At 38.8% G+C, this 21613-nt stretch overlaps 1 protein-coding gene across 3 annotated transcripts in view; it reads right to left on the minus strand.

The window, feature by feature from the left end:
- Window positions 1–16363, minus strand: part of GTPBP8 (GTP binding protein 8 (putative)) — a 100506-nt gene extending 84143 nt beyond the window's left edge. The window contains exons 1-6 of one of the 3 annotated variants that reach the window (XM_055316155.1): window positions 15396–16354; window positions 13172–13270; window positions 11058–11188; window positions 9762–9861; window positions 7432–7550; window positions 1812–2231 (exon numbers count right to left, since the gene is read on the minus strand). In XM_055316155.1, the coding sequence (XP_055172130.1) occupies window positions 2150–2231; window positions 7432–7550; window positions 9762–9861; window positions 11058–11188; window positions 13172–13270; window positions 15396–15818 (954 nt within the window). In that variant the 5' untranslated portion in view covers window positions 15819–16354 and the 3' untranslated portion in view covers window positions 1812–2149. Of the gene's footprint in view, window positions 1–1811; window positions 2232–7431; window positions 7551–9761; window positions 9862–11057; window positions 11189–13171; window positions 13271–15395 lie in introns of those variants that run through there. The other 2 variants (XM_055316152.1, XM_055316154.1) reach the window with 2 other exon arrangements.
- Between the last annotated feature and the right edge of the window lie 5250 nt (window positions 16364–21613).

A 21613-nucleotide genomic window follows, 5' to 3' on the forward strand; every position in this document is an offset into this window, starting at 1 on the left:
GTTAAGCATCCAACTCTTGATTTCAGCTCAGGTCAGGATCTCAGGGTTGTGAGATTGAGTCGCATGTTGGGCTCTGTGATGGGTATGGAACCTGCTTAAGATTCTCTTTATCCCTTTCCCTCTGTTCCTCACCCCACACCCCGGCCCCTCCAAGAAAACTCCTGTTAGTGTGTCATCACAGTGAATACAGATTTTCCTGCCCTGGTAGCATTAAAACACTCCTCTCATTCGTAAGGCTGAGGCCTCCCATTCCAAATCCACTTAGCTTTTTTACTTCAGCCACTGCTGTGCCAACCAGTTTCCAGCAGGAGTGGACAACTGCACTTTGCCTTCTGTTCCAGAGACCCCTCACTTCCTGCTCCTTCTGACAAGTTGCAAGAACTACTTGGCACTTAGGCATGCACAAACTGGAAGAAGTGGGGGAAGGCCACTTCAAAGACAACTCAGAGGCACATTTCCTAAGGCTCCTCTTCTAGAAGGTCCCTCAAGATCAAGACTAGTACTTATGTGATGTCCGACTCCTCCATCCTTGATTGACTCTCCTTTCTTCTGTTTCCTTTCTTCATCACTCCTGTTCCCTGGAATCACTTCCCAAATAAATGACTGAATGCAAACTTTTGTCTTGGACTCTGCTTTTAGGAGAACCAAGGCTAAGACGAGCAGTAAAGTAACACTGGCAGGCAAAATGATGACTTCTAAGATCATTCTACTGTTACCATATATTTTACTTTGTGAATACCTAAAGTGTTTGTTTGTTTGAGCTTAAAACACTGCTGGTTAGAACAGACCAGTGCTATCAACTATGAAAATATATTCATAATTGAATTTCCCTAAAAAGCCCCAGTTGTTTTACAGCCTTAAGGTTTTATCTGGGGCTACTGCAATAATCTTTTAATATTCACTCTCACTTTGAAAAGCTAAGCCACTTACTTACATGAATAGGTCAGTAGCATCTTCATAAAAATCTTTTCTGTTAACTTTAGCTCAAAGGAAGGCTTTATCTTTCCATTCTGAATCTTACTGTACCAATTCTAAATAGGCCGATCGACTTTTTTCTCGCCTTTTGCAAATACCAGTTTTCTCAAAAAAACTAGTTTTTGGTTTTTGTCTTTCACTAAAGAAAATGTTTTCTCCTCTATGACAGGAGGTTTTCTGTGATAAATCTGAGGTTTGCTGTTTCTTGGATTGGTTTCACTTTATAAATCTGTAAACAGATATCCTTTACACATATAATACCATTTTAATCTCTATAGCTTTGCAAATTATAAATGAAGGGCAGAGAAATCAAGTAATCTGCCCAAGGCCCAACATAATAAATATTAGAACTGAAACTTAAATTCTGGTCTTCTGATTCTGAATCCTGTGTTCACCTGAAGGTGAATGACTCCAGCCTCATCATGGACTGACTGAAATTTTATCAAGAATATTATTTTATTTTCAAGTAAGGACTCAGAAAAAAGATAAATTAAGGCACTGAGAGGAGCATTTCTCTTCCATCTCCCTATAAGTGCTTAACAGAAAAGTAACCCCTTTATTAACTACTCCATTTTAATACTTAAATATACATAATAAACACTGTCTTTAAAAGGCAAAAGCCCAATAAAAACACAGCAAACCATTCTCTAGGTAGCACTAAATAGGTTTCATATTATGGATTTCTATATGCTCTTGTTTGCCAGTTTGTTACAATAGGAACATTGCTAAAATAGGAACTGTTAAAATAAAACAGTATCTGTCCTAATGAATAGCATAATTTATTATTTATAAACTTCTTTTTCCCAGCACAAATTCATTCTTGGTTTGGGAAGATGCAGGTTTATTTATTTATTTATTTATTTGACTTCATTTATTTATTCATGAGACACACACAGAGAGAAAGAGAGAGAGAGAGAGAGGCAGAAATACAGGCAGAGAGAGAAGCAGGCTCCATGCAGAGAGCCCGATGCGGGACTCGATCCTGGGTATCCAGGATCAGGCCCTGGGCCAAAGGCGGCGCTAAACCGCTAAGCCACCCGGGCTGCCCAAGATGCAGGTTTTAAAGCTAAAATGATCCTTCTGCAAATTAATAGGTACACAACATTTAAAACAATGCTGAAATTCTAGGTGTTCAACTCTAGTTGGCATAAAGGATTTTGAATCTTCAGCTAAATTAGAGGCCATCAGTCTTAAGATTTCCTGTTATATTTGCAATAAAGCATCTCAACAGATGGATTCCAGAATAGGTCACAGAACTGTGAAAAGAAAAGAAAAATTTTCTTCTTTACTTCAGATGTAGTAATGTATCTGAATTCATCTAACTTAAAAACTCTTTTAAAACTCTTGAGTTTCATATATGAAACAGAATGTCTTAATTTTTCCTCTCTTCTGCCAGCCTCTTCTATTTTAAAAATGATGATTCATATTCTCAGAATCCTAAAAATTTCACCTTATCCACCAATTTGCCTTTTATTAACCAGACTAAATTTTTTATTTTTGAGGTATAATTGACACATTAGCTTCAGTTGTATAACATAATGATTAGATACTCGTATATATTGTGAAAAGGTTGCAGTAAGTCTAGTTAACATCTGTCATCAGGCATAATTATAATTTTTCTTTTTCTTACGATGAGGACTTTTAAGATTTGCTCTCAGCAACTTTCAAATATGCAATACAGTATGATAGTCACCATGTTGTACATTACATCTCAACGAATTATTTTGTAACTGGAAATTTTTACCTTTTGGTCCCCTTCCTTGTATCCCCTATCCTCCATCCTCCACCTCTGACAACCACCCATCTCTTTATCTATGATTTTGCTTTTTTGTTGTTTCCCAAATTCCACATATAAGTGAGATCATATGGTATTTGTCTTTCTCTGCCTGACTTACTTCACTTAGTATAATCCCCTCAAAATCCACCAATGTTGTCACAAATGGCAAGACTTCATTCTTTTCTATGGCTGAATTGTATTCCATTGTATATACATAAACACTACACTTTCTTTGTCCATTCATCTATCAATGGACAGGCTGTTTGGTATCTTGGCTATTGTAAACAATGTTGCAGTGAATGTGGGGGTGCATATATCTTTTTTCTTTCTTTTTTTTTTTATAAAGGAGTTAGAATATTCTTTTTTTTTTAATTTTTATTTATTTATGATAGTCACACAGGGAGAGAGAGAGAGAGGCAGAGACATAGGCAGAGGGAGAAGCAGGCTCCATGCACCGGGAGCCTGACGTGGGATTCGATCCCGGGTCTCCAGGATCGCGCCCTGGGCCAAAGGCAGGCGCCAAACCGCTGTGCCACCCAGGGATCCCTGCATATATCTTTTCAATCAGTGTTCTTGTTTTCTTTGGATAAATACCTATAAGTGGTATTTTTGGATCATATGGTAATTCTCTTTTTAATATTTAAAGGAACCTCATATTGTTTCCCATAGTGTCTGCAGTGATTTCACTCTTAACAGTGCACAAGGTTTCCCTTTTCTCTACATTCTCACCAATGCTTATTATTTGTTTTTTGTTTTTTTCCTTTTTGATAATAGCCATTCCAGTAGGTGTGAGGTGGTATCTCATTGCAGTTTTGATTTGCATTTCCTTGATGGTTAGTGATGCTAAGCATCTTTTCATATTTTCATCTTCTCCTGTTGGTCATATGTCTGCTTTCTTTGGAAAAATATCTTCAAATCCTCTGCCTATTTTTTTATTTTTATTTTTTTGCTATTGAGTTATAGGAGTTATGTAATAAGCCCCTTATCAGATATATGATTTGCAAATTCTTTCAGTAGGTTGCCTTTTCCTTTTGCTGATGGTTTCCTTTGCTGTGCAGGAGCTTTTTTACAGTTCAGTGTAGTCCCTTGTGTTTATTTTTGCTATTGTTGCCTTTGCTTTTGGTGTCAAATCAAAAAATCATTGCCAAGTCTGATGTTAAGTGTGTAGGTTTTCTTCTAGAAGTTTTATGGTTTCCGGCCTATTTTGAGTTAATTTTTGAGTATAATATAAGACTGTAATCGAAGTTTCATTCTTTTGCCGACACCATTTACTGACATTGCCCTTGTCCCACTGTATATCTTGGCTTCTTTGTCATAGTGACCATATATGTGTGGGATTATTGGTGGGCTGTTCTGTTCCACTGATCTATGTATCTTTTTTGTATGCCAGTACTACTTTTTTGATTACTGTAGCTTTATAATATAGTTTGAAATCAGGGAACATGATACCTTCAGCTTTGTTCTTTCTCAAGATTGCTTTGGCTATTTGTGGTTCCATACAAATTTTAAGATTGTTCTATTTCTGTGAAAATGTCATTGGAATATCTTCTATTTTGCCTTTTATTTCCCAGACTAAAAGTTTTGATCTTTTTAGTTAGTTTTTTTTTTTTTTGTGACAAAGACTCAACAATCTTAATACTTTAGACCTTTTGTTATTTTTAAAAATTATCACCATTATTGGTGTCTATTATTGTCTACTCATCTTACTATATCCATCTATATGCATCCATCCATTTGACAGCTGGAAGTGACCACATGGTTTCTTGGGATACATGGACTTTTTTGAATACACTATGACTTTTATGGATATAGGAAATGGTATATACCTGTATATAAAACAAGTAAAATATTTTCTCCTGTACTCCTGATTCCCTTCTTGATAAAATACAGCATTTTAAGCTTTTTGACCAAAGCTGTCTGCTTGAGAACAGCCCATAATGATTTCTGGGTTATAAGTGAAGTTTAGCATTTAAACTTTTGCCTATAGCCTTAAAGGCCAACATTTGCTGGACTGTACTTCCACCTTTCTCCTACAAGGATCAAATAAGAAGAGAAGGAAATAAAACCTGACATATTTTATAATAATTATTTCGTGAACAGGCCAAACTTCTTTCTGGAGGGATGGACTAGGACTTGGTCATGAGCATAAAACCAAGGAATGTGTTTAACTATTTTCTGAATTGGGTTTTGAGAGCTACAGAGTATAGCCTGCCAAATTCCTGTATGTGGTCCCTATGGCAAAGTGAATGCTGAAGTTCTTGAAAGTCACCAGGCTTCTACACCTCGGGTCTTAGACTTGTATGGCTTCTGCAGTACTTTGGTCACTTATGGTGAGTACAGAGGCAGCAGTGATTCCAGGACCATACAGCAGAGAATGCTGACATATCTAAAGAAAGGATTATCTCTAAAAAGTACTGAGAATCTCATAATCTGGGTTGTTGGCCTAACCATGCTACTTACTGACTGATTTTTGGCAAGAAAGGAAATTAACATTTATTATATGGCTGTGTGTACATCAGTCACAATACATTTTATTATTCTTCTAACAATCATATTTTTACTAGGGAGAAAACAGACTCAGAAAATGAAGTAAGTTGCTTTAAAATCTATAGCCAAGAAGTAAAGATTTATTTATCCATGAGAGACACACAGAGAGAGAGGCAGAGACATAGGCAGAGGGAGAAGCAGGCTCCATGCAGGAAGCCCAATGCAGGACTCAATCCTGGATCCTGGAATCAGGCCCTGAGTCAAAGGCAGATGCTCAACCATTGAGCCACCCAGGCTTCCCTGTTCTATTTAAACAAATATCTCTCTGCAACTCACTTCACTTCTTTGACTTACAAACATCCCTAACTAGGCATAGGGATGTTTACCCTGAGGACCAGGTAAGTGTTATGAATGATGTAGTGACGTAACCACCCCAAGACCACTGTTTTCAGATAGCTCAGTTGTTGTTAATGTCCAGCCACAATCCAATCTGACTGGTCTGATGACATATAGCTCAAAGCAGTGTGGAACTACTGTTAGATCATTCCCTTGTTTGGAACACTATAATTCTATTAATGTAGGTCAAGAAAACACTGTCAGTTTTTTCCAGCCTCACTGAACTGTTAATTCATATTCAACTTATAGTCAACTAAAGCTTAATTTTTTTCCAATAAATGCTGCTCTTAAGCCACAATCTGTCCATCTTATGTTTGTGCTGCATTTTTAGTGAAGGTCTCACTTCCTTCTTATTAAATAGTTAAAAGAAACAGCTATTGGGGATCCCTCGGTGGCTCGGCGGTTTGGTGCCTGCCTTTGGCCCAGGGTGCCGTCCTGGGGTCCCGGGATCGAGTCCTGCGTAGGGCTCCTGGTGTGGAGCCTGCTTCTCCCTCTGCCTGTGTCTCTGCCTCTCTCTATGTCTATCATGAATAAATAAATAAAATCTTAGAAAAAAAAAAACAGCTATTGTTCTATGACAATGCTCAGGGCTCTAAGAAGTAGGATTTCACTCCTGCCTGTAGGAATCTCCATTGTACAGATGGGACACAGACAAATGAACAGGATAAATACCTGAATGAAAGTCAAGGGAGAAGAGCATTTTGTAGAAATGAGTGAATGAAGGGTTTTGACAGGCATGTTCATAATTACAAACAATTTAAATATGATCTGGATTGGTAGGACCTTGAATAACTGATGAGGGGACAGTTTCATATAAAACTGTTACTTGGTTTCATTATTTCTCATAGCAAATACTATAGTGCCTTCCATAAAGAAGTTAGAGTAAGAAAATCATATGGAAATGGTACTGTATCTTTGCTCTAGTACAAGGCACTTACTACATCCAAGGTATATGCTCAAAGTACAAACTCATGTTTCATCACTAAACTATATCAAATATCTCAAAATTGCCAGCTCGAGAAATAACCATTCTGTCTGCTACCAATGCTTAATTCTAACTTACGTGAAGCATTTCTTTTTAAAGAAAATTTTTTATCCCTCACAGCCTGGAGAAGGTTTCTTTCATAAAAATAATGAATTTTTTTTTTGTTTGTTTTTGAAGGTGAGAAAAGCATGGTAGTATCTTTATTGTGGCTATTGTTTAGCTGATTTTAAAAAGTAAAAAAAAATAAAATAAAATAAAAAGTAAAAAGTTTGGGCAGCCCGGGTGGCTCGTGGTTTTTAGAGCCGCCTTTAGCCCAGGGCGTGATCCTGGAGACCAGGATCCAGTCCCACATCAGGCTCCATGCATGGGGCCTGCTTCTCCCTCTGCCTGTGTCTTTGCCTCGCTTTGTGTGTGTGTCTCATGAATGAATAAGTAAAATCTTAAAAAAAAAAAGTAAAAAGTTTTCACTTCTGCTGTGGTCTAGGGTTGAGCTAGGCTGAGGCAGAAAGAGAAGGAAGATACCTACAAGGAAGATCCAGCAAAAGCCTGCAGAAAGCAGACAAAATAGAGGGAAGAAAAAATAAAAGTGCTGGTGGGTTGTACCAATAAATCATGGCTATGTGTGTAGTCTTCCAAACTCCTCTTATTTTAAGTGATACCTCAATCAAAGAAACGCTATATAATATATAACAAATACAAACTAAGAAACACTATATATATATTTATATGTTTTATATGTATTTATATATGTTTTTTTATATATATGTATCAAACACAAAGGATGTTAGTTACAAAATAATTCAAGTCTTACCTTACAGGAAACAACTGAGGAAAACATCCTTGTGTTTCACTCTCAACAAATTTTTGGATCTGAAGCACTTGTTTTAAAAGATGCCCCTTGGAAGATTTGTCAATTTTTGTTAATACCATCTGTAAGAAAACAAATATTTAAGCATTGGAAATAAAGATCTTATTAATATACAGTTTTACACACTTTAGCTACAATTTTTAAAAAAGATTTATTTATTTATTCTAGAGAGAGAATGAGGGCACAAGAGGAAGGGCAGGGGGAGGGAAAGAGAAACCTTTGCTGACTCTGGCTGAGCACAGAGTCCCATGCAGGGCTCAATTCCACAACCCCAAGATCACAACCTGAGCCAAAAACAAGAATTGGACACTTAACCAACTACACCACCCAGGCATCCCTAGCTACAAATGTTTAATAACAATTAGGTGACCTTTGTAAGTTTCTTAATCTCTCTATACTTATGTTTTCATCTATAAAAGTGACACCCCCAAAAGGAGTTACCATGAGGATTAAATGAGTTAATGCATGCAATGTATAAAGCATATATGATGTGTTTGCTGTTTAATGGTGCTTTAAATACACAGAGCCATAATATCTTGGATTCAATACCAGTGAAAAGGACCCTTTAGCCATATTTGCAATTGACATAAAACAAATGTTCCATGCAATCACTATATGTTAACTAAGATACATAGTATTATTGGGTTGATCCATATAAAACTGCCAACTTACAATCATTTTTGACCAGGAAATAGTTCTGCCTTAAATGTAATAATATAATGGAAAACTAGAAATCAGGCTATTTGTATCTTATATCCACTAAAATTATAGGAATGATTACAAAATCAATTAAAAAGTAAAACTTTGATCTATCAATTTTCCTGGGGAATTTCTATAAAATTAAATTTCCTGAAATAATAACCTATGCTTTTCAGTTATAGAAAATGTTAATGGGGGATCCCTGGGTGGCGCAGCGGTTTGGCGCCTGCCTTTGGCCCAGGGCGCGATCCTGGATACCCGGGATCGAATCCCACATCAGGCTCCCGGTACATGGAGCCTGCTTCTCCCTCTGCCTGTGTCTCTGCCTCTCTCTCTCTCTCTCTGTGACTATCATAAATAAATAAAAAAAAAAAAAAAAAAAAGAAAAACTTAAAAAAAAAAGAAAATGTTAATGGCAAAAGGAGTGAGAGGCAGAAAGTCTGTGGTATTTATTTATTTATTTATTTATTTATTTATTTATTTATTTAGTCTGTGGTTTCTAATGACTTGTGAGTCCCTCCAATTGGGAATCTTTCCTCATAAGAGCAAATATGCTGATATTTAAAAGGAGGCATAATTTTTCTATCACAACCTCTTTTCCAAAGAAGAAAGTAATATTTCCTTAAAGTTAAAACTGAGGAAAACATATGATTTCACAAATTGGTATCTATGATACCAAATTAGGAATACTGTATCACTTAATAAAACCAGTTTGGCACTATTGAGTATTTTCTGCTATATGAACTATAATCCAACCTTTGGCTCCTCATACTAATTGTAGTTCTAGCTTTTGCTTCACAGGGTTTTTGCAAATCCCCAAATTCCATAACCACAAGAATACAAAAGTGTTGCTGACTAGCAACACGGTTGGATTTGCATTAAACTTTACTGATACGTTTTAGTGGTCTCCTAACTTTTTTTGAAACCAAGTTATAGTCAATGGGTTCTTCACTTTTCCTTTGGAACTCTGGGGTGCTATTTTATCTGGAGAACTCATGAAGCAAAGAAAAAATAGACACTAACCTACTAAGTTGTCTTTTCTAGGACAAACAACAGAAAAAACAGAGGTACGATATTCCCAGAAGAAATTTTCTTTTCTTAAAGAATGTAAAAATCCTACCTGTGTATGCTGGAGCCAGCTATTTTCTTGAAATGATTCTTAAACTTCAAAAACTAGCAAATTTTTCAGTTGCAATTTCATTGACATTTTGGTTAAGTACTATATGCAAACTGCTGTTAAAAAGCCACTAACATGTTTTAGACAAGTATTTATATTGCCATTAAAAAAAATGAAAGGGAAAAGCACTTCGGAACACTAAATGAACAGTTTAAAAATACTTTGATTATAATTTTGAAAACCTAACGCTGAGAGAAAGAAAAGAAAATAGAAGTACCATAGAACTTACCTATTAAAGGCTGATAAAAAGATTATTCAAAAACTACTCTTGCAGAGGTAAGATCTGCTCTTTCACTAAAGAGAGAGCAGACACACATACACACACAGACTCAAGTGCACACGCATATACACAAACTGGTATTTCCAATAGCAACCATAATTCAAAAGAAATACTTACCACATAAGGTAATGCAAATTCTTCACACATTCCTATGGCAATATTGTCGGTTTTTTGAATTCCAACAACACTATCCACTAACAAAAATGTTCTCATCAAACTATAAGAATGCAGAAATAAAAATTAATGACAATATAAAATATACTCATTCATTTCTCCCCCTGACCCTTACTATCCTAAGAAATTTTTCCTTTGGATAATTTTCACTCCAAAATTTAAAAATTTTTTAGGCAAAAGGAATTCTCGGTTCACCAGAAGTCCATCCTACAATCCAATAAATCTCAATGCTGTTACTTTCAATCACTAAATTTACTAAATATTAATTTATTTCAATAGCAAGTATTGGACCTAAGATCCCCTGCCAAGGACTGGACACAAAGATGAGTGAGTCTCTTCCTTTAGAAGCTTGAACTAGTGGGAGAACAAGACATGACCTCAATTACCTATAAGTTATCACAAAAATGTCTAAATTTTCAAATATTACTTTAAGACTAACAGGTAAGAGAAAACAGACACATTATGTTTTGTATTTTTTTGTGTAAATATTTCATCTTAGTTTCTTTTTTGTTTTGTTTTGTTTTTTCATCTTAGTTTCTATGTAAAGCTATAACCAGCAAGATACTTGCAGATACTTCTTTATACTTCCAAAGTTTAATTGTTTTATATGTTGTGGTAATGCTTGAAACATAGAACTGCCATTTGACTACCTATGGAGACAACAAAAGTAACGTTTATAGATGATGTGGTGTCAGAAGTATTTAAAATAGGGCAGCCCTGGTGGCTCAGGGGTTTAGTGCCGCCTTCAGCCCAGGGTGTGATCCTGGAGACCTGGGATCGAGTCCCACATCAGGCTCCCTGCATGGAGCCTGTTTCTCCCTCTGCCTGTGTCTCTGCCTCTCTCTCTCTCTGATGAATAAATAAATAAAATATTAAAAAAAAAGTATTTAAAATATACTGAGGTTTATTTATTTATTTATTTACTTAAATATACTGAGGTTTTTTTTAAATGTGGTAAATACCACAATATAAGAAAATTAATGAACTCTGCTGAAATACATTTATAGTCTCAATTTAGAAAACCCCTTGAATTTAACATTAAGCTAATCTATAGGAAAAAAATTAAGCAAGCATTATATACCTTGGCCCTAAATATTATATTACAGAATATTATGAGAGTAAAATGTACTTTCTAAAAGAAGTCACTTGATAATGTGAAGTCATAATGTGGAGAATGTTAATGTTCCATTAATGAAAATGTGCTTTTGGATTAAACTTATAAGAAAATTTTTTCCTTACTTCCTTCGTTCTTTTAGATAGGTCTCTACCATGTCAACAAAATCTTCGGGAGCTCTATAGCCATAACCTGGCATGTCCACCAATGTAAAATATTTTCCAACTTTGAAAAAATTCATTTTCTTTGTGTGTCCCTGATAAAATAAATGGAAAAATCAAAGCTTTCTTAAAATATGTCCTTTACATGTTTAATGAGTCAAAATATTTTCTATTCAATCAGCAAATATTTATTAAGAGCCTAAGTGTCCTGAATATAATCCTAGCTGTGTTGATGATGATACAGGAAAAGATAAAAGAGAAGTGGATAAAAGAGAAGTGGCTGGAGATAAGCTTAGATGACACTACTTCTTCCCTCCAATTCATTCTTAAGAGAATCTATATGACTTAAGAAGAGCTTTTGATTAGGAATATGTACCCAAAATATGTTGGGAGTCTTTTCATTAGCTCTCTCTCTCAGTGAAAAGTTACCTTGTAACGGTGTCACGCATTAGTCAGTATTCTCTGATGAATAATATATTTCCACTTTAAAGAGAAATAAATTATGGCACAGATTGGTTAATCTAAAAATACTTACTGCCAGTCATATAGGTTTTCATAAAACCTAGATGAAAAACCTGATAGACTACTGCTTCGTTTTGCACGTTTCATTAGATGGTTTTAGTGCTTTCATTGAATCATTTTTAAAAAGAATGTACAGCACTATAAAATATCTGTTAAACTAAAACGATGTAAAGATGATAAAAAGTCATGGTCTCGTGTCCAATGGCACTATTAATCAGAAAGCAAAAGATTAAGATAAACAATTTAAAAAGTAAATTGTTTGGAATTAGAACAAATATTTTCAGAGGAATGTCAAGAATACATTTCTTCCATTGTCCTCTCAAAGCAGGAAGGGAACCCACCCTACCTAGAAATGAGAGGTTTCATTTCTCTAGAAATGAGAGGTTAGCTGTATTATTTGGTGAGACAGAGAAGGCCTAAGGATAGGAGGTTTAATGAATTATAACAATCATTAGCATCAGCAATGGAGCCAGGGAATCAACTATATGAAGAAATGGGGAGCAAGAGAAGACTAGTGAAGCTTCATGGAAGGGTTCCAATGCAAGGAAAGGGGGGGCAGTAAGCCGTAGGTTAGTGGGAACATTTGCCATGGATAGATAATAAGCTGAGGGGAACTAGGGCTGAGTTTTAAGGACACGGTATCTTAGATATTGGTGGTGTGCATTATTGAGAAAGAGTAAAGGAAATTTAAAAAAGGACAGAAAGCTACTATAGCAAACTGGGTGGGATAATCTCATAATTTGGCCCTGGGTAAACTGAGGTCTACCTAATATATATATGTATATGTGTGCAAGTATCTCTATATCTTATCTATATCTATATATAAAGAGAGAAGGAGTAGGAAAAGGGAGGGAGAAAGGAGTTAGCAAAGTATACAAGATTATAGGAGAAAAAAACCACTTCAAAGCAGTTTCCTCTAAAATCATTCATGTGGGGAATATAAAAAATAGTGACAGGGAATAAAGGGGAAAGGAGAAAAAATAAGTGGGAAATATCAGAAAGGGAGACAGAACATGAAAGACTCCTAACTCTGGGAAATGAACTAGGGGTGGTGGAAGGGGAGGTGGGTGGGGGGTGGGGGTGACTGGGTGGCGGGCACTGAGGTGGGCACTTGACGGGATGAGCACTGGGTGTTATTTTGTATGTTGACAAATTGAACACCAATAAAAAATAAATTTATTATTAATAAAAAATAAAATAAAATCAGCGTGGAACTAGATGATCATTCTTAAAGAAATACAGAATGGCAACAGAACACTTAATCTGGCAACTCTTTTGAAAAGATTTGGACAAAAGATTTCCTCAAGAAACTGGCAAGACAACTAAAATCCAGACATACTTCCTTTTTCTTCAGGGAAATATACAGGCATTAATAAAATGTCTCACTTTACTACTTGTTTGAAAGAAATCATTGTTCTAGGAACTTAACAAGTATGATTGCTTGTAACTCTCAACATTAGTCACTTTAGTCATTTCAGAGATAGTTCAGACATGTTTTAATTTCAGTATGCTATTTCTTTTATATCTCACCTCCCCAAGCTTTTCCTTCAACATACCGGTTTTTTGGAGACTCTGACATCGACGTCTGGGGCCAGTGAAAATAAGGCTTTTATTAGAGAGGATTTTCCAACATTGCTTCTGCCTATAAAACATACCTTATACAAGGAAAAAGAAGATAACTGAATACTAGGTATATATATTCATTTTTGTTATATGTTGTATTAGCTGCAAAAATTAGCTGTCAAACTAATGTCTTGCCTAGCCATGTAGAAAGGTGGTTTATGTTTAGTCAAACCTCAAATTCTAACATATAGCTACTATCTACTGAATGATTCCCAGTGCCACGTACTGTTCAAAGCACTTAATGTAAATTTTCTTATCTAGGGACACCTGGGTAGCTCAGTGGTTGACGATCTGCCCTCAGCTCAGGTAGTGATCCTGGGGTCCTGGGATCGAGTCCCACATCGAGCTCCCCACAGGGATCCTGCTTCTCCCTCTGCTGTCTCTCATGAATAAATAAATAAAATCTTAAAAAAATGTTTTCTTACCTATTTTTACAGTATCTCTATAAGGTAGGTAATACTATTATCCCCATTTTACAAATGATAAAACTAGAGACAGAGAGAGGCTAAAAAAGCGGCCCAAAATTATATAGCTAGAAAGGGAAGAAGTGGGAATTTAAACTTGGAACATCTATATCCAGAACCTGTGCCTTGAATTACATTATGCTACTCAAGAATATCTGGGACATTTATTAAGCATTCCATATTTACAAAGCTTTTTGAAGTTAAAAACTAGATGCACTCCGACAAAACTTATTCTCAAGTACAACTACAAGTCTGAAACTGCTGGGAAACTGATTTTTCCCTAAAAAAAAATCCCAGAGTAGACTGTAACACCACTGTATTTATAGGTTATTCCTGCCCCTTGACCTCTCACTCCAATTAAGGTTTTCTCCTTTAGACTTCTATAGCCTAGAAAGGAACATAATGTTCCTGATACTAACCATTAATATACATGACCCTGCTTTTTAACATGGTATTGAAGGAGGTACAATACCAACCAGTTTTTTTGTTTTTTTTTTTTAAGATTTATTTCATGAGAGACACAAAGAGAAAGAGAGAAAGAGAAAGAGAGAGAGAGAGAGAGAGAGAGAGAGAGAGAGAGAGAGAGACGGGCAGAGGGAGGAGCAGGCTCCATGCAGGGAGCCCGACAACGTGGGACTCCATCCAGGACCCGGGGTCACGCCCTGGGCCAAAGGCAGCGCTGAACCAGAGCCACCGGGGCTGCCCCCAACCAGTGGTTCTTGGTGAAGGGGGTATCACCCTCTCGGGGGGCGGGAGGGGGGAGGCTTTGGGAATCTGTAAGGGTATTTCTACCTATGGATATGACTGGGTGGCACTTAGTGGGTTGGGGCTGGGGGACGCTAAATATTTTGCAAGGCTGGGGTCTGTCCTTCAACAGAGGTTGATCTGAGTCCTGCATAAATTTCAAATGCTCTGCCGGATTAAATCCAATAACAGTATGAGGAAGACTGAATTAAAAAAAAAAAAAAACAACGAATTACACAAAAAGTCCGGAATTCATTAGCTTCAGTCAAAATACGGTACTATCTCAAAATCTTTAAATGACCTCCCTACACCCTTAGTTCCCACTATTCAAACTACCACACCAGTTCTAATCAGAAGGACAGTTTCCACCGCCCTGGTGCGGTCCCAAGTAATGACATCCGTAAGGCACGCGTTAAAGGCACCCTCCGTGGAATTTCACTCACGCTGTCTAAGGCAATAAACCTACGTGGTTGCCATGTAGATGTGATTATTATTTTCTGGACGACAGGAAACCGAGACTGGGTGAAAATGACGTACGTTTAAGGGCCACCACCGCATTTGTGGGACTATTAAGACTTTTCATTTTCTTCACTCTGTCTCGTTCGTCTCGGCACGTTTTCCCCACTTTCATTAAAAAAGAAAGAGAATCACAAAAGGCCAGTCAGTTTTTTTTGTTGTTGTTGTTTTTTTGAACTGGTCTGGGCTTCGCCATCTTTTCCATATCCATTACCCAAAAATAACTAAAACTACACACGTTTTCGTTAAATTCTATGCGTAAATTCTATGCGGATTTAGTTAAAATAATTCTATGCGTGCACACAGGGTTGGAAAATCGCTCAAAAAAATAAATAAATAAATAAAAAATAAAAGAAAATCTCAGTCGGTGCCAACGATGGGTGAGGGCAGGAGGCCCCAGTCGCCGCGACCCGGGGGCAGGGGCGGCTCTCACCTCAGGGTGAGGGAGGTCCGGGGCGTGGTCGAGACGCACGGCGGAGCTGACGTACTCGATGCGGTGCCGGCCGCCGGCGGCGAAGACGCTCTCCGCCTGGGAGATGGCCTCCAGGCTCGGGTCAAAGGTCTTCACGTGGAGGCCCAACCTCGAGTCCGGTGTGAGGTGCCGCTGCAGCTCCCGTAAGGGGAACGCGAGCTTCGTCATTTGTCTCTGGGGCAGCCTGAGAACTTCCGCGAAGGTGCGGAACGTGCTGCAAGCTCGGCTCACGCGGCCCGGAACCGCCGGCCGCTCCAGGAGCCTGCTCGCGGCTCGCCGCAACCCCCGCGCGGTCATCTTGCGCTCCCACAAGCCCCGCGGCGTGTGGTCTGCGCCTGGGTGACGCGCCGCTCCCGCTACGCCTGCTGGGAATTGTAGTCTCATCCGGCCTCACACGTTTCCGCCCCAGAGCTCGAGGCGGAGGTTTCCTCGCGGGGGCGGAGGGGCGGGGGACTCAGGAACTGACGGTTGAGTCCCTCGCAGCCGCTCGCTGACGACTGTGCCTTTGACATGTATTATCACCGTGAAGCGGTTGTTAGACAGTTACAGAGGTGAAAAGACATATTCGGGCTGCGTGGCCCTTGAGTGTCAAACCAAGGAGCAGATGTGTGAAACTCTGGTAGATTCCAGGCCTGTTTACCCCTCGCTGTATCCGGTGGTGTCACGGATCATCGACGTTGATGCGGACGTTCCCATCCCTCGGCGAAGATGTGATGAGCTGTCGTAGAGCTGCGATGGATGCACAGTCCCAGAGGGAACTGTCAAAAGTCCGGGAAAATCAGGCCACATCAGTATTAAAAGATTCAGTCTGGGGATCCCTGGGTGGCGCAGTGGTTTAGCGCCTGCCTTTGGCCCAGGGCGCGATCCTGGAGACCCGGGATCGAATCCCACATCGGGCTCCCGGTGCATGGAGCCTGCTTCTCCCTCTGCCTGTGTCTCTGCGTCTCTCTCTCTCTCTGTGACTATCATGAATAAATAAATAAATAAATAAAAATTAAAAAAAAATAAAAGATTCAGTCTGGTGGATGGGGTGTTGCCATGGTACCCTAGGTGTTCTTGTGATAGCTGGACTGACGGTTGGCAGCATGTGGGCTCCAGGGGGTCTGTCTGGGTGAAGTAGCTCCCTCTGCAAAGGACCTAGCCTCCTGGCTGGGCAGGGTTTCAGGCCTTCGATTCAGAATAAGATTTAAATCCCAGTGGGGAAGAGGAACGTGGATTAGGAAAACCAAGCAGCTGCTTAAATCATGCAGAGTTTGCAAACATAACAAGGAGGTGAGATAGGGCTTGAATTGATCCAAGGGCATCGCTCTTCCCCGGGGAACTGTGCAAATCCCACCCTGGGTCTAGGTCCACAGCACTGAAGTTAGCATGTATTTTGCTAAACAGAAAGAAGCTGGGAGAGAGGCCGATAAATGAGGATTGAATTCATGTACTGAACCACTGTGTACTCCCCTGTATAATACTGTAGGGTACATTATCTAACAGAGTGGTAAGGCATCCCCTGCAAGATTCCATCATTTGTTAATTCATCAAATATGTAATGAGCACCAACTACATGGCAAGTGCTACACTAGACGCTGGAGATGTATCAGAGAATAAATTAAACAGAAATGCTAATTCTGTCCCCATGTTATTGTCTTGAGACAACAAATAAGTAAAACACGGAATATATTAGATGATGAATGCTTAGGAAAAAGCCAAAGAGGAGTCACGAGGTTGTGTGTGTGTGTGTGTGTGTGTGTGTGTGTGTGTGTAGCCATTATGTTGAAGTCGGATGGGCAGCTGGCTCTGCCGTTAAGTCACAGTGGTAGAATGTGAGTCCAGCACTCATGACGGCCATTCTTCCCAGCTACGTGGAGGACACCAAAGGCGCTTGAAGAGACAATGATGCTAACACACAAAGGAAAACAATATCGAGAAGAGGGGGTCCAGGCAGCGTGACTCCTGATGAGCTATGTTGACTATCAAGTTCTCTGTCCTTCAGCTCTTCAGTCACACAAGTCATTATGTTCCTCACCTTCACCTTTACTGGACTGTGTATGACATGGATTTGGCTGCAACCAAGAGTCCTGATTAATATAGCACTGTAGGATGTTGTGTGGTTCCTCGTGTAAATCCAGAGCCATCAGACTTGTGGGATAGTTGGAATGTCCTAGGTAATTTTCAACCGTATTATAGAGAAGTCATGGTAGAGCTTTAGGGCTTAAAGTTAAGTACCTGTGACAGCAGATTAGGCAGGCCAAAATGTTATCCTCCCTTACTGTATTGGCTGGACTTTAGGGAGTTTAAGTCTCCCTTCCACTCACAGTATTTCCTCATCCAGTGGGTATTTATCATCTTTGGTAGAGGTCAGTAATCTAGTTACATTGTGAAAATCAGCAGAGTTCAGGATGTGTTTATGGTTCATCCTCCTGAGAAAAAGTACCTTGTGTTTGACAGTTTAGAAGGTAGTTTACCACAAAATTAACAAGATCTTACTACTTAGTATGACTTGGGGAGGTATCATATACTTTGCATATATTCCTTAGCATTAGCGTTTATTGCTACAATCTGGCTGGCCTAAATGCCATAGTATTACTCTGTCACCTTCATCTAATGAGAATGGGAGGAACACAGGTAGAACAGTGGCAGGATCTTAGCATTAGCACAGGGTTATCTCAATTGTTCCCTCAGTGATGTCTGTCTCTATAATGATTGGCCGTTAGTTCTGGGGTGATCTCAACTTATGTTCAAATGCTATAGGTGTCAAATTTAGGGAATCCATCTAAGACACTGAGAAGGCAAACATTGTAGGCTGAACTAGGTAGATAGAGTCAATAACATCAGAGAATCAGCAAGCATAGCATACATGTAGATCAACTCTCATCTAAGGCCAAGAAGTTTGCATGCTCTGCCAGAAGCAAAGGCAGAAATTCCAGAAAACTCATTTCTAGATGCAGAGAAAGGTAAAGATCTCAGTGTCCAATTTACACAAAACATTTTCCTACCATACTCTTCCCTAGTAATAGTAATTAACATGTATTAAGTGCCTGCTCTGCCTGGAATTGACCTGGGTGCCAGGAATAAAAGAAAAACAGGGTCACCATCTAATAGGGACCTCCAACTCTTGTAATAGGAAGAAAATATTGGGAGAAAGGAAGAAGGAGGAGGCATTATATGAATGGGAGCACCATGGAAGAACCTTCCACATGTAACTTAAATTGCTTAAGTTGTAATGACTACTACCTGAATGAATGCAGTAAATTTAAAATGCATTTAATTATATTTTTCTCAAGTTTTCTGCACAACAGCTCATTTCATTTAAAAAAAATGTACATTAGGGGGATGCCTGGGTGGCTCAGCGATTGCACATCTACCTTAGGCTCAGGGCGTGATCCCAGAGTCCCGGGATCAAGTCCCACGTTGGGCTCCCTGCATGGAGCCTGCTTCTCCCTCTGCCTATATCTCTGCCTCTCTCTGTGTGTCTCTCATGGATTAAATAAATGTTTTTAAAAAGTTTCTTAAAAAAATAAAACTAAAAAATAAAAAAGTACATTAGGGACTCCTGGGTAGTGCAGTTGGTTAAGCATCCAACTCTTGGTTTCCACTCAGGTGGTGATGTCAGGATCATGAGATGGAACCCTGAGTTGGGCTTTGCACTCATTGCAGAGTCTGCAAAAGTTTCTTCTTCCCAATCCCATGCTCCCTGCCCCCACTCTCTCTCACACACTTTCTCTTTCAAAGTAATCAATTAATTAATCAATCAATTAAAAATACATTTTAAAAAGGTGCATTAGGGGCCCCTGGGTGGCTCAGTCAGTTAGATGTCTGCCTTCGCCTCAGGACCCTGGGATCGAGCCCCTGGTTGGGCTCCATGCTCAGCGGGGAGCCAGCTTCTCCTTTTCCTTCTGCCTCTTCCCCCGCACTCCTGCTTGTGCTCATGCTATTTCTGTTTCATATAAATAAATACATAAATACATAAATACATAAATACAATCTTTTAAAAAAATGCACATTAGATATCCCCTAACATGTTGATACAAGTTTATGGTGCACACATGCAATGTGATGTATGACTTGTTTCTTTAATGTTCTAACTGGATTGTAAATTATTCTTGAGATTCATTGTTTTACCATCAATCTAGAACAACAGAGATGATCCTCTTCTTCTGGAACTCAACACATAATTTAGTTTCACTTTATATTTCATTAATGTTGCTTTAGAGACTATCTCTAACTTCAGAGAGGGTTTTTCCTTCAGAGAAGCCTTTTGAGCTTTCTTTTAAGGTTGTGCCTGCTGTACTAAGAGATTTCTTTAAAGAGATCTGGAGATTAAATATCAGACAGTGCTCATGTGTAGGAGGTGAGTTCTTAGAATGATTTGGGTTTGGAGGAAGGGTAATGTAGAGCTTCACTTCCTTCAAAGTTGTTTTTCTCAATAGAAAAAAATGTTTTATGTAGTCAGTTTTTCTCATTTGTAATTGTGTGTTTGATTTCTGTCATACTTAAGCTATTAAAATATTTTAAAACACTCTTCAACTTGTGTTTTTATATTACTCAGGTTCATTTTTTTTTTTTGCCAGAAAAAAAAAAAAAAGCATGGATTTTGCTGTTCTCACTGATGACTTCATTAACATTTTAATTCTTTTTGCCTAATTGACCAAGTTATTTTAATGGGTAAATTTACCTTGTAGTATATCTCTGATCTATATCTTCATTGCTTTATTGTAAGTGAATGGGGTGTTCTCTGGCACCCTGAGTAGATGAGATGCATTCCAGGGGCAGAGCTGTTGAGATATATTCAGATCATTTAATTCACTTACAAATAGATTTGTCATGTGTTCCCAAGACTACTCCCCAGATTCAGTGCTCAGAATTCAGTCCTCCCCAGATTAGGAGGACTCACAGTGCTCAGCATGTGATTGTACTTTTGGCTATGATTTATCACAGTGAAAATACACAAAGCAAAACTGGTAAAGGGGAAGGCACTCAAGGTAATGTCTGGAGGTCAATCAGCCACAAGTTTCTATGAGTCCTTTCCCAGTGGAGTTGCACAGGATGCACCCTATTCTGCCCATAATGTGAGAAATGTCTCCCAGGAACACTTACTTGAGCCTAGACTCTAGCATTTGTATTGCAGGCTGTTCATGTAGAAGTAACTGACTCTAGTCACTGAAATTCCAGACTCTTGGAAGGAAAGCAGGTGCTCAGTATAAACCTCATTTTATCTTTCATACAAACAGTAGAGGTTACACTGAGCCACTCTTGTCATTTAGGTAACATTTTCTAATCAAGTTCCCAAACACCAGCCAAGTGCCAGTCTGTAAACAAGCCCTTCTGGAGATTGCAGTCATAGGCCTGCTATGTTAACTCTTTTCTGTACATTGATTAAAAGTTTAAAAAATTTAAATCATTAGTTAATCTGAGAGAGAGTAGGGGGAGGAGAAGAATGGGAGGGAGAAGGAGGAGGAAAGAATCCTAGGCAGACTCCACACTGAGCACACAGCCTGACTCCGGGCTCGATCCCACGACCCTGAGATCACAACCAGAGCTGAAACCAAGAATGGGAGGCTCCACTGAGTGAGCTACCCAGGTACCTTTTTTTTAAGGTAAAAATTTTAAAAGTAAGAAGTTCCTCATCTGCACTTATTATGAAACTGTTCACTTGTAGGGATGTCAGTTACGTTACAGCTTCTGCTCTAAATACAAATAACTTCCCTGGAGATTTTTTAAAAAGTGGGACAAACCTTCTCTAGTCTTTTTAGCAGAACCTTCTCTAGTCTTCTTTAGTCTTTTTAAACTAGAACTTTGTGGGAGGTAGCTAGGTCAGCTACCTATAATGAATCATGGGGCTTCTAGAGAGCAGTTGGCACTGAATGATAGTGGTTGAATTGGTATGAATAGCAGATCCTAGGTTGACCAGGTGTGCTCTGCTGCAATGTTTAGCTGCTGTTGAGTGCAACTAGATCCTTGACGATTCATTCCTTCCAATCTGCTTACTCACTCTCCTCATGGGCTGGATAGTACATTTGTTTTGTTTTATGATTGCTTTTATAAAGGAGTAATGCCTAGGGTAGAAATACCAGGCAGTAACCTCATGGGTGGAGGGCACAGGAGTGGTTAAGTGTAGAATGTAATGTTAGAGTCTTCACACTGTGATGTTCCCCTCTACCGCCTAAACCAATACAAACCAGGGCCTA

Source organism: Nyctereutes procyonoides, unplaced genomic scaffold (genome assembly GCF_905146905.1).
Source record: "Nyctereutes procyonoides isolate TBG_1078 unplaced genomic scaffold, NYPRO_anot_genome, whole genome shotgun sequence".
In the NCBI taxonomy this organism is placed as follows: Eukaryota; Metazoa; Chordata; class Mammalia; order Carnivora; family Canidae; genus Nyctereutes; species Nyctereutes procyonoides.